Genomic DNA, 12,799 nt, shown 5'->3' with positions numbered 1-12,799 from the left:
CCACCAGGATTGGGAGACTAGACAATCATTATTTAAACAGAGGTCATCCCTCTCACAAGAGAGATTACATTACACCTTCAGACCTCGGAGTTCCCGCTTGAGAACTTCACATTATAGTCATAGTCACAGTCCCCGACTAGACTTTTGGTAACCTCCCTACTTCCTAGCCCTCACTAAATCAGCCTCTTTCAGCCTTGCTAACTTGAACGTCGGAGTGCCTAGGGCAAACACCATCTCGGTGTTTTTAGTCGCTTCACGTTTGTTTCTCTACGTGTACAGGTACAACAGATCGCTAGTGACCTCAACCTCATGGGATTAGTCCCTCTTTCCATACATGTAGATTTTTACATCTATAGTAACAATATTAAAGCTGCTAATTCAAACTCATTTAGTATAAACACCAATAGCTTCATTATGCATAGAGTGAAACTGCTTGAGAGAAGTAGCTACTTCATTTTAATCTAAAGATTCGTGGGTCCATAAAATTATTGTAAGTTTTCATGAGTAACAACCAGCAAGAAATGATATCTTAAAAGTAGCAAATTTATGATGTCTTAACTTGAGTTTTTCTATGTGGGTTTGAGATACTTTGAATCAATGATTAAGAATTGATTTTCTCGTAAATTTGTCTTAAAAATTTGGATTACAATATAGCTTATTTTATACGTATCAAATGACACAATAATTTTTTCAAATAAAGTTATGGTGTAAAGCCAATAAGTTGAAGTGTACGAGAGATATCAGAAACATGGTAGATATGTACATCTAGTAAAGTATTTATGTGTTCTAAAATTTTTATGAGAAGATAAGGATATTATTGAATGGCGATAATAAGATTAACTTTGAAATTCCCAAGACCGATTCAACATTTTACAACTATTTGGTACAAGCAGAATGGATGCACATAGCTTTGATGGTAACCAGGGTAATCATAATGCTAATGATTAGAGATGATAGCCAAGCCGAGCCACTCGCGAGTGGCTCAGGTTGAGCAAAGCTTGAGCCGAACTCAAGCTCGAGCGGCTCGACTTAGCCGACGAGCAGAGTTCAAACACCCAGATACTCGACTTGCCAAGCTCATAAGTTGAGCCAAGCTCGATATATATATATATATAATACAGTAATAAATATATATAATATTATATAATATCTCCCCTTATCTCTTCTCTCTCCAGGGCCAGCCCAAGGGGTAGGCAGGTAAGGTCACCTGCCTAGGGCCCCCCAAAAAAAAGTCCCAAAAATTGGCCCAAAATTATTTTAAGATTTTTTTAAATAGATTTACAGAAATACCATTGGGTCTAAAAAAGTTTATAATTTTTTATCCAAACCGGTCCAAAGGGCCCCAAAAAAGCTGAAAAGGCCCAAATTCATTATAATTTTTTTACACAAATTTACAAAAAAACCATGTTTCATATTTTCCATTCACACCCCTAAATTAACCAAACTAGTTATTTAAATGTTTAAAATTTCAAAACACCCATTCAATCCCTAAAATGATGAAAAAATTGCATTTCCACCCCTCTACATTGCCATAGTGTCGCTGTCGGTGTTAAAGTGATGATTTCGATCAATTTTCTCACTAAAATCGACCGGATTCATCACTTAATCATTTTCAAAATGTTTTCCCAACCTTGACGACCCCGAATTTGGTCGATTTTTGCTGATTTTCGCAACCCATTTTCATTCTTCACCGCGTGCGATAGCAATTTTTGACATGTATCTACTGTCGTTGACCTTCCCCGACACCACCATCATCGTCCCCTCAACCCCCTCCCCAAAAGCCCTCACTTACCTGACCCCGGTAACCCGCTGTCCACCTCTCACGCTTACAAGAAAGATTAGGTAATTTGGCTATATTATCAATTGAAAAAGATTTGGTTTCTAAACTTGAATATAAAAATTTTATTTTTTTTTTTTTTTTTTTAAATGTTATTAAAATAAATTTGAATAATTTTTTAATATATGCTTATATTATTAAAAGGGCCCTAAAGTAACTCTTGTCTAGGGTCACAAATGTTCTTGAGACGCCTTATCTCTCTCTTCTCCTTTCTCTTCTTCATCCCGTCTCTTCTTCTTCTTCCTCTTTTTTCTTTTTCCTTTTTTTCCAGTTTTCTTTCTTTCATTGTCTTCATTTCTTTTTTCTCCTCTTCTTTACTTTCTTTTCTATTTTCTCTCCCCTCATTCTTTCTTCTCTCATTTTTCTCTCTTTCATTTTTTTTTTCTTTTTACCATGGTTGCTATGGTTGATTGAGGCCGTAAAGACGGCCAAATACAGATGGCCATGTGGGCTATGATGCCGGCCAGATCTTGTTGACTATGTAGCCCATGTGGTTGGCTAGATCTAGCTACTCACATAGGCCATGCTGACAGCTAGATCTGGGTGAGTTTTGAGTGGATTTTAGAATGGCTTTTAAGGTGGTGGGAGATGTTTGATGGTGGCTGGGAGATGGTTGGCTTTTGTTGTTGTGTTGTTATTGTTTTGTATTATATTCATTGTTGTTTTGGAGAGATTCTTGACTATGTTTGAGTGAATTCTTGGTCATGTCTTACAAGATTGCGTTGAATCAAAAGTTGGATAGAGCTCGGAATTGTAATTTTCATCAGATACACGAGTAGTTCACGAGTTCGAGCTAGCTTGAGCTCAATTAAATGAGCTCGAAACATACTGAAGAAACCTTTCTATTTCACTGGAATTGTAATTTAATTTGTTTAATTTGAATACTTTTGTTGATTTGAATCTGGACTTTGAACTTTCTTGAAGTTAATTTGAACAATCTTGAAACACTTCATTATGATACATACATATTTGGTGAAAGCTTAATTTAAAAATGATTAGATCTGCTTCCTTTATTAATTGAAAAATAATAATCAAAATAGTAATTCAGATGATTATTAATTATAACAGAAATGATTTATAATCCTCTTCTTATCCGAGCATTTGAAAAAAATCTTATGATACTTATATGTCAATTATTATATGTGATTGAGATTTGTATTTAATAACTTCCTCTCCTGCTGTGGAAATTTAAAGAAAAATAAATTTGTATTACAATCCGCTTTGACAATAAGATAAGATAAACATTATTTCCCATAAGAGAAGCGTCGACGTATATATATATATATATGGACAATTTCTGGTGATGCCCTGACACAATCTGCCTGCTTCGGAGAAATATTCATACTCCAACACAGGCGGCGTTGAGTATGGCAATAAATATGCCGACGTGTGTATAGTTTTGGTGTCCTAACCGGGCTCAACGTCGGTGTAGCCAACTTTTCCACTGGCAAGAACACAATTATAAATAACTACACTTGACTCAGTATGTTGAGAAGCACAAACACTACATATAGCTAGAAATATGAATAACTGCGTTCTTCAACTCTTACTTTTCATCATAATAAACAAAACTGTCAAAATCAATAATATTAGGCCCTGATTCTAAGGCATTTATATCCAAGGGCAACGTAGTGTCATCCATATACAATGGCGCCTCCACTGCTGAATGTTTATACTTGAATGTTGTAATATGAGAAGAAAGCTCCAATATCTTGTCATCAACCTCGAGACCTTCACAATAACTAACGTTTAAATATACAAGTTCTTTGCAACCTTGTAATATTGTAACTAGATTTTCATTGTCAATGGATACTTCTGTCAGATGCAAGTACTTAATCTTCGGAAGTAAAGTGACAATGGCTGATGCATCCTCGTTTCCAATGATTGCTTCAAAAGACCGACACTCATCCAAGTCTATAAAAACACTTGAAGATCCAAGGATTAAGCCTTTCAAATTTTTCCACTTTGTTATCGATTCTGGAATGATGGATAATTGCTGCCTGAAAACACCACAGGGCAAACCCAAAATTTCCAAGCCTGGACACCTGAAAACAATAGTTATTATATTACAACTGATGGGTTCAATTATAAATTTGGAGAGAACAAAACTAAATTTCATGCATTTTGGTTTAACTTACTCATCTGCAGCATGCTTTAATGCCTCTTCAGTACAATAAGTGGGGAACACAAGCTTGGTGGCATTTCTGCAGCTTCGATCAACTATGAACTTTATGAATGCAGTGCCAGATAATTCTTCGATTTCATATTGATCTCTATATCTCCTAATGATGTTTTTGTTTGACCATGAATCAAATGCAAAAGGAAAAGAAAGAAATTTCCAACACAAAGGATTAAGGCTTGCTTTGTGCCATGATTTGCATACAAAAGGAACATCTAATAACAGTGACTCTATGCCAACTCTTCCAAGCACATTCACTAAACAGTCCATTTCTAGATCCTCCCACTTTCGTTCTCCCATTTGATCTGTATGTATGTACATAACAATTGTTATAATTTCTATACACATACACTAAAATTCCGAGAAATTTAAGGTTTACTGTCGACGAAAAACATTGAGTTTTCAGAGCAACAAATATAACTATAGCCGTCATGATCTCCAGCTAATTTTGATACCAAAATCATTATAACCAGTCTTAAATCAAGCTAGATCCGAGAAAGGTTTAATAGACAGAAATTTATAAAATTCCTTTAGGCTGATTAACGATTAATATATCAAAATTCACTAAGGCTCATTCGAGTATTGGAGAAAATAATAAAACTTTCCAATAAACTAATTACTTATAAACTGCAGTGAAATTAACAAAAATATTTAAAAAAAAATCAAATTATTTCAAGTGCATGTTCCATGATCATAAACCAAAATTAAGATCAATCACTTAATTAAAAATATTATTCAAACTAGACCAGAAGTTGAACTAAGACAAATTTATAGCTGGCTAGTGAAGAAATAACGTAGCAGAAAGTAACAAAGGAGATCTAGGGACAAGAAGAAAGAACAAATTTGTCACCTGATAATCCAGCAACCTATCGATCGAGATTCAGAATGATAAAGAAATCCTTTAAAAAAAACAAGTCGAAGGAGATGGTTGTAATTAAATAATAAAAGTAGAAATCAGTTTCAACTTTAGTTAAAAGCAAAAAATGCTTCTCTTTATAAAAATTACTTTTAGACTTTACGTACATGTAGTGTTTTTCCAACTCACTAAATAAATCCCAACACCCACATAATTTACTTTCATCTCTACCTCCTTCAAGTTCCAGTTCCAGATGGTAAAATTGCCAATATGCTGATCTTTTTTCTTTCTTTGTTTAATTTTAAAGATTTAATTACTGGTTCATCAAGATGTAATTGTCAATTTAATATCCAAATTAATATATGATAGTTAATGATGTGATAAATTTTTATAGTGATTTAATTAAGAACAAGTTTTTCTACTTATGATCAATTGTACTTGCCACGGAAGAATTCGGATCATGCCCTTTATCTGAGCTTTTCTTAAATTTAATTTCTTTATGAGACATATATTATTTGGTGAAAGCTTAATTTAAAAATTAATATATCTGCTTCCTATTCTTTATTAATTGAAAAACAATAAACAAAATAGTAATACATATGATTATTGGGGACAAAATTAACCTAAGCCCAAATAGCGCAAGTCCAATATAAAGCCCACGTTAAGCTCATTAGGGAAGCCTAAAGATGGTTAACATTAAGCCCAATGGTCCAGATTAAGTAGATTGGGTCAATAACAGCCTAGGCCCGAGATTTCTGTTTAAAGGCAGGAGGCCCAAACATACGCTACAGTACAGTAGGTTGCCAAGTAGTACCACACGTGGCCCAATGAGAAGAATATTAAACGTGTTTGTAATGCTAAGCTTTTCGAAGAGGAAAAGCTATCAAATTAGTGGCAGTTAAGACCCTTTATAGTGTTATGACATGCCATTTGAGACTAATATTGTTTAAAGAAATATCAATACTTAGATATGCTAGGAGTGCTCACTGGCTAGAATATTAAAGTCAGATGCAATACAACGATACTTTAGCTAACTCCCAAGATCTATTAAACACTTTATAAGTTTAAAAGATTAAGTAAACCACAATATTATTGTAATCGATGACATCAAAGTTTAAACTTAGAAATTGAAGGAATAGTAAATCTCCTTAACTGTTAATCGTCAACTAACCCAGTTAGTACATTCATGATACCTTTAAAAAATAAAAATGCATTTTCTGATCATACATAAACAATGTGCATGCTAAATTCATTTTGATTTTTTTACATTCTTTTTACATGAGTTACATTCAAATACGATTGAATTCATTAAATTTTATTACTTTATTCAGTTAGTATCATTCTGATACCTTTAATCCCCATACATCAACTCAAACTTATAAAGTAATATGGACTAAAACTCTCTAGATCATGCATTTAAATCTTTGTGTGTATGGAAAAAAAAAAAAAAAAAAATCCTTCTCTCTTTGCACTTTTTTATTTTTATAAAACGTGACGTAATTTTTTAAGCTTCTTCATAAATGTTTTATCGTTTTGGTGTATTAAGGAAACTAAATCATTATTATGAAAAAACTAAAGAACACTTTATTGTTTAAAGGGTAAAAAAGGTGGTCATGAAAAGAGTTTGGAGCTCACATTGATATGGCATGATAATCCACTACCGTTATGAAAACAGATTTGAGGGTAACATTAAATCTAGCACGTTGCTCAACATTATAGTTTTCACTGATATTATGCAATTTTCATATTATATTATTTGTGTAAACGGAGATTTGGATTTAGTGTTTTGGTGTAAGTTCTATAGTTGTTTGGCCTTTGTTGTAAAGGATTGTACATCCTTGTGAATCGGTAAGGAACGAGAAGGAGGCAAGAAACAGTTCAAGACAATGATATTGCCAAAGTGTGCCAAAGAGAGAAGCATATATTGTGTTGTAGCCCTGTACAATGACTAATTTATACAAGTTTTGTAAATGTAGAATAGAATAATAATACAAATCCCTGTAATTATTCAATTAATCACATAAATTAAGGTGATTGATTGAAGCCTTAATCATTCATTGATCTCAACTAGTAGAGATCAAGGGAAAGCTATATAAGATGCATTCCATATTTCGTCACTCCCCCTCAAGCTTGTGATTTGTAGATATCAAAAACTTTAGGCTTGCTAAGTAGATATGAATGCTATCTACTGTTAATGGCTTTGTGAAGATATTTGCTGTTGTTTAAAGTATGAATGTCAAAGTCTTAATTACTCCTTCTTGTATTTTGCTCCTGATAAAGGGCAATCAATTTTTATATATTTCATTCTTCATGGAATAATGGATTTGCTGTTATATTGTTTGCAACCTTGTTGTCACAATATAAAGAACAAGTTTTCTTACTTATACTTCTAGATCTTCTAATAACCCCAAAACCAGATGATCTCACATGTTGTCTTTGCCATGGCTCTGTATTCGATTCTGCTGAAGAAAGGTATACTATTGATTGTTTCTTTGTTTTCTAAGAAATAAGAGGTCCCCGTACTTGATACAAAAACCTGTAGTGATTTCTTCGTTATCGGACATGTGGCCTTGTCTGAGTCCAGTGAGCTGTGATATCCAAACCTGTTCCTCGAGGAAGAGACTCCTAAACCAAGGCAACCTTCTAAGTATTTCAGAACCTTTATCGTTGCATCCATGTCATATCGTTTAGGTCTATGCATGAACTGATAAGAATGTGAATTACACAACTGGTGTCTGACGAGTCATGGTGAGGTAGATCAATCCCCACAAGTCTTTGATAGTTTGAGGGGTCTTCAGAGGTGGATAATCTTCAGAGGACGATATCCCATTGTCATGTTCTTGATAGTCATTTGGTGTTTTGTTCTATTGGAATAATACTTGGCTTGCATCCTAATTGCCTGAATCAAAATGAGTTCCAAGACATATTTCTGTTCATTGAGAGATATTCTTATCGGGGATCTTATAATTTCAATGCACAAGAAATATTTTGGCTCTCTAGATTTTTTTCGAAAGTTGTTTGTGAGATGCTCTTTCAGATTTGGTGTCTACTTCATCATTTCCTATAATAGAATGTCATCGTGTCATGATTAGAGCAATGAAAGTTTTACTTTGTGCTAGGTAAACAATGCATAGTCATGTTTGGACAAACAAATCTTATGCCAGTGGGAGCTTAGCTGAATTTCACATTCCATTGTCAAGATACTTGTTTTAGTTCCATATGGGGATTTTCATAGTGACATATTGTTCTTCCCCTGTCTACGAATTCTGGGAAGAAAGTTCCTCATGAAGTCACCATGAGAAAGGCATTATGAACATCCATTTGATGGAGAGGCCAATCACGACAAAGCCACTATAAGGAAAGCATGACAGAACCATTGTAAGAAAACACAAACATGCATGTATGGCTATAGGTAGAAAGTCTCCTGATAATCAAATCCTTCACGTTGAGTGAATCTCTTGGCTACCAATCGGGCTTTGTAATGTTAATGGAGCCATCACCACGATGCTTGATTTTGTAGACCCATTTGCAACCAATGGTTTTTTCTGAGAGGGACAAGGCATTGATCCCAGTATGGTTATGAGTCAAAGCATAAGTTCATCAGCCATTGCTTGACACAAGTGAATGTTGAATAGCATATGGTAACTAGTGGGTTCTCGATCGCCGGAGATGTACTGATACAGCTTTGTGTATAGGAGAGAGAAATCATACCTCACATAATTGGAGATAGATATAGTGTACCTAAAGAATAGAAATGGTGGGACACTCATAGTCTATTGTCCAAATCGGTGGTTGAGTCTGCCGAGTATTGTGGCTTGTAGGAATAATTGGAACTGGATCGGGAATCTTGGTGCGGAAATAATATGGGGATCTATAAGTATTCTGCTGGAGGATCATCAATAGATTTGTGTTAAATTATAGAGTGTTGGTTGAGAAATTAAATGAGCAAGTTTCAAGTGAAAAAAGGATCTTAGAGCTCAGCTTCAAGAAATAGCTTGGGTGATGAGATGAAGTAGTATCTTTGGTGGCAAATGGAAATATGTCTTCATGAACACAATATCTTTTGGAGATCAAGAACTTGTCTTCAACAATCATACAACATGTAACCCTTCTAGAGGATGGCTCCTATAAAAATACAATGGTGGCCCAGGTGCCAAACTTGTCATGTGAGCCATGTGGCAGCAAAACAAAGACAGCCTAATACTCAATGTGTCAAGAGTTGGCTGTCTCTTGAATAATACCTCATAAGTCTTTTATGAAGAACTTTGGTTGCATGCGATTGATTAGGTATGTGGCTGTGATCACATTTCACCCTAAAAGAATGCGTATATGGCTTGGTATCTAAGGGCAGAGCTACTTCTAGGAGATGACAGTGTTTTCTTTCGACAATCCCATTTTGTTGTGGAGTATATATGCAAGAACTTTCATGCATGTGCCAAGTTGAAAAAAAAGATTTACAACTATGATTAAAAAATCTTTCACATTGTCGATTCTAACCCTTTGGACGGAAGTAAGAAATTGGGTGGTGACCATGGATAAAAAGTTTTTATGTAGGTAAATGTTTGGTTTTGGATTGCATGAGGAATGTCCATGTACCTCGGAAAAAGTCATCAACAATTGCGAGGAAAAATATGGATCCATCATGATTTGGGTGATATGGCCCCAAATATGAATATGGATCAAGGCAAAAGGTTGAGTTATAGTGGAAGTGCTATGTGGGAAAGTATTCGGGCTTGTTTAGCTAATGGACATATAGGACACTGAGGTTGAGGATGTTGCACTGTGACCTAATTTTTGATGAAAAGTAAAAGAAGTTTTATTAATCATTGTATTACAATTGAAAATTTTATTGGTTGTAATACAAGTATTGAAAAACATTAGAAGACTCAGCAGGTGCCTATAGTATAGATCTCTTTTGACTTTACCCAAGCACATTAGTTTCCCAGTCAAGGGTCTTGAAATTCACATTTGTTAGGACAAAATTTTACAATGCAACTACTGTCTCCACAGATTTGGATACTGAGATGAGGTTAAAATGGAATGCAGGGACATATAGCACATTCTTAAGGGAAATTTTCAGATAATTAGACGGTCCCTATATGAGTGGTTGGTGTTATGTTCCGTTTGCATACGAATGAAAGTGGATAAGGTAGTGGAAATAACGGTAAAAAATTTTGGGTTACAAATTAAGTGATCACTAGCCTCTGAATCAAAATCCACATATCGTTGTTTAATTCAAGTAGTAAGAAGTGCTGTGTAATGTGTGTACAGCGGTCGGGATATTATTTAGCATCTAGAGCAACTGTTTATTGATCTAGGTTGAGAGTGGGTGTTGGTTGTTTCCAAGGAAGAGAATCATTTGGAAAGAAGAGGAATTAACATTTTGTCATTGGTGTTGGAATTAGGACAACCATGCAATCCAACAATGTTCTCGATCATGGTTTCTTTTCTTGCGTATTCACATATGATCGCCTCTATTGGATCTTGAATTTCTATACCCATTTGACTCGTTTCCAGACCATTTGACTAAGAGTTTGACCTGATTGACTAGCCTATTGACCTGTTTGACCATTCTATGATGTGGCATGATTTAAGTCTTAGATGCGTTTTTAACACGATTAGCTTCTGGTTGTTAGATTAAGAGATTGAATCTGGGCTCTTCATCTCTTCATATAATTAAAGCCTTTTCCACCCTCATTTTTCCTAGCCGCAAATTCTCTCCATTCTCTTTCACACTTGCAAGAGCCATTGGATCTGTTGATGGCCGATTGAGTTCAACTGGCATTGCTCTCATCTTGCACCGCCAGTTGAAAACTCCAGCGGAGAGGTGGTGCGGACTGGCCAGGATTGTGTTTCTGAAAGCTAAAAAGCTTGTTCAAACCGAGCAAAAAATGTGACATCTGTCGCGATCTCGAATTCTTTGATACTGTGGGAGCATTTCTATTGGCCCTTTAAGTGTTTCCTCGGCAGCTTCCAACTCATTCCAAACAGTTGAGCCGATTGAAATAGGTTTGATCGAGTTGTTTCCCTGTTTGAGTTCGATGAGCGATGTCGAGAGTGAATGTTTTGGTGAGATCATGCTTCCCATACATCTCCTTGATGTTAGCCAGATCTCGATGGCCATTTCTATCAATGGGAGCCCTGCCGCCATCTCTGTTGAATGGTAGTTGCTAATCCATGATCGAACCAACATATCACATTGGCTCTAGTGGCGTTGAAGATGTGTTGTGGTGGCGACTGGAAGGCTCCATTGAGGAAAGGGTCTCTATCTTTTGTGATGAGGGCTCATTGAAAATCACAAGACCAGGAGGAATAGTTATCGGAACCTGTGAGGGTTTGTTTGATGAGGACCAATTTTGGTCCATCGAAGACTAGTGAGAAGATCACATTGCCTGGTTCAGGGTGACTGTTGCTAGTGGTTGGTACAATGCAAAAAGGATACGGGTAGGGATTCATATTTGATCCAAACCCGATTGAGGAAAAAAATCCGAGTTATAACTCGGTATTCCAAATGAGGTTGATTAGGCCTTGAATCGGTAAAAGAATATAGGTTATAACTTGGCATTCCACATGGGTAAAGGACTAGGTCAGGCTTGGTTTGAGTTGTGTGGGTTGTAGCAGGCCTAGATTGAGTGTTTGGGCTTGAGTTGCATGGGTTGTTGTATTGGTTGGTTGTTTGGGTTTTCTGTATTTGTTGGGTTGATTTCCATTTTGGATTTCTAATGGAGTGTTTTTTGTTAGTTTTCAGGGACACAAGGAGAGGCTGAGTTGATTGGCTCTAACTGAGTATCTGTCTAGTTTCAGGAACAGAATGACAGACTAGGCTCATTTATAAGCGGAAGCTTTTAGCAATGTTTTGCTACCATGTAAGGAATCGAGAAAGAGAGGCAAGAGAAGTAATTCAAGACAATGATACTATCAGAGTATGCCAAAGAGAAAGATTTTCTGTGTATTTTCTATATTGTGTTGTAAGCTTGTACAATGGCTAATTTATACAATTTCTGTAAATGTAGAATAGGAAAATAATAAATACAAATCTTTGTAATTATCATCAATCACATAAATTAAGGTGATTGATTGAAGCCCTATCATTTCTAGATCTCGGCCAGCAGAGATCAAGGGAAAGCTACAATAAAGATGCATTCCATATTTCGTCATAATCTTTTGGGTTTTTGTATAGTTCACAAATCTTGGGCCAGTTCAAGGTTTTGGTGGCAGGGATCTCCTTCTCCTAGATTGTATTCTTTGATTCTTTTATAAAATTACCACGTTTACCCAAAAAAATAAGTGTTCTATGGTCTGCCTTGACTAAAATATGTAATGTGATTCCAATCCAATCGTGTTGTTACATACAATATTCATGATAGTGCTTTATAATTATACTTATATGAAATAATATATTTCTCAACCAAAATAGTTGTAGATGGTCTTACAATTGTTTTAATTCAATACATTTTTTCTGATATCAGTTGTAATTAATTTTTTGATTGCTTTGCCAATATAGATATAAGTTATAATTGGTTTTGTAATTGCTTTGCTTCCATACATTTTGCTGATATTATAGTTGTAATTTGTGTTGCAATTGCTTTGCCCCAATATGTTTTTACCAATAGATAAGGATATTTCTTCATGGTACATATGTATGCCTTCTTGGAAATTAAAATAATGTTCAAACTAAAATCCCTAACCAAAAACAGTAAACAATAAAAATAACAGAAAATTAGTTATCTTACCATTCAATTTTACTTGAGGAAAATAATTTAATAGATTATTTTGTCCTAGATGCTATCATGTATAAACTATTGCTAGGACTCAGGATAATTAATAAATATTTGGAGGTAAATCTAATGCCATGTTCGTCATTTGTTATTGCCAATTGTATTACTTCATTTTTGTTTTCATATAAAAAAACAATAATGCTAGGTCC

General features: G+C 35.1%; 1 protein-coding gene across 2 annotated transcripts; it reads right to left on the bottom strand.

Moving 5' to 3' along the window:
• Positions 1-3,149: 3,149 nt before the first annotated feature.
• Positions 3,150-4,940, bottom strand: LOC116107090 (F-box/LRR-repeat protein At3g48880-like). Of its 2 annotated transcripts, XM_031393381.1 has the most exons (3): positions 4,867-4,940; positions 3,976-4,321; positions 3,150-3,882 (listed from the first exon to the last, which is right to left on the bottom strand). In XM_031393381.1, exons 2-3 carry the CDS (start codon positions 4,314-4,316, stop codon positions 3,384-3,386), a joined length of 840 nt encoding a protein of 279 aa, XP_031249241.1. In that variant the 5' UTR covers positions 4,317-4,321; positions 4,867-4,940; the 3' UTR covers positions 3,150-3,383. The 2 variants fall into 2 exon arrangements, with proteins under 2 accessions (XP_031249241.1, XP_031249239.1); XM_031393379.1 differs by lacking the exon at positions 4,867-4,940 and having other exon boundaries at positions 3,976-4,446.
• Positions 4,941-12,799: the final 7,859 nt, after the last annotated feature.

Source organism: Pistacia vera, unplaced genomic scaffold, assembly GCF_008641045.1.
Source record: "Pistacia vera cultivar Batoury unplaced genomic scaffold, PisVer_v2 Contig527, whole genome shotgun sequence".
Taxonomy (NCBI): Eukaryota; Viridiplantae; Streptophyta; class Magnoliopsida; order Sapindales; family Anacardiaceae; genus Pistacia; species Pistacia vera.
Note: the sequence above shows the minus strand (reverse complement) of the source record. Positions and strands in the feature narration are given on the sequence as shown.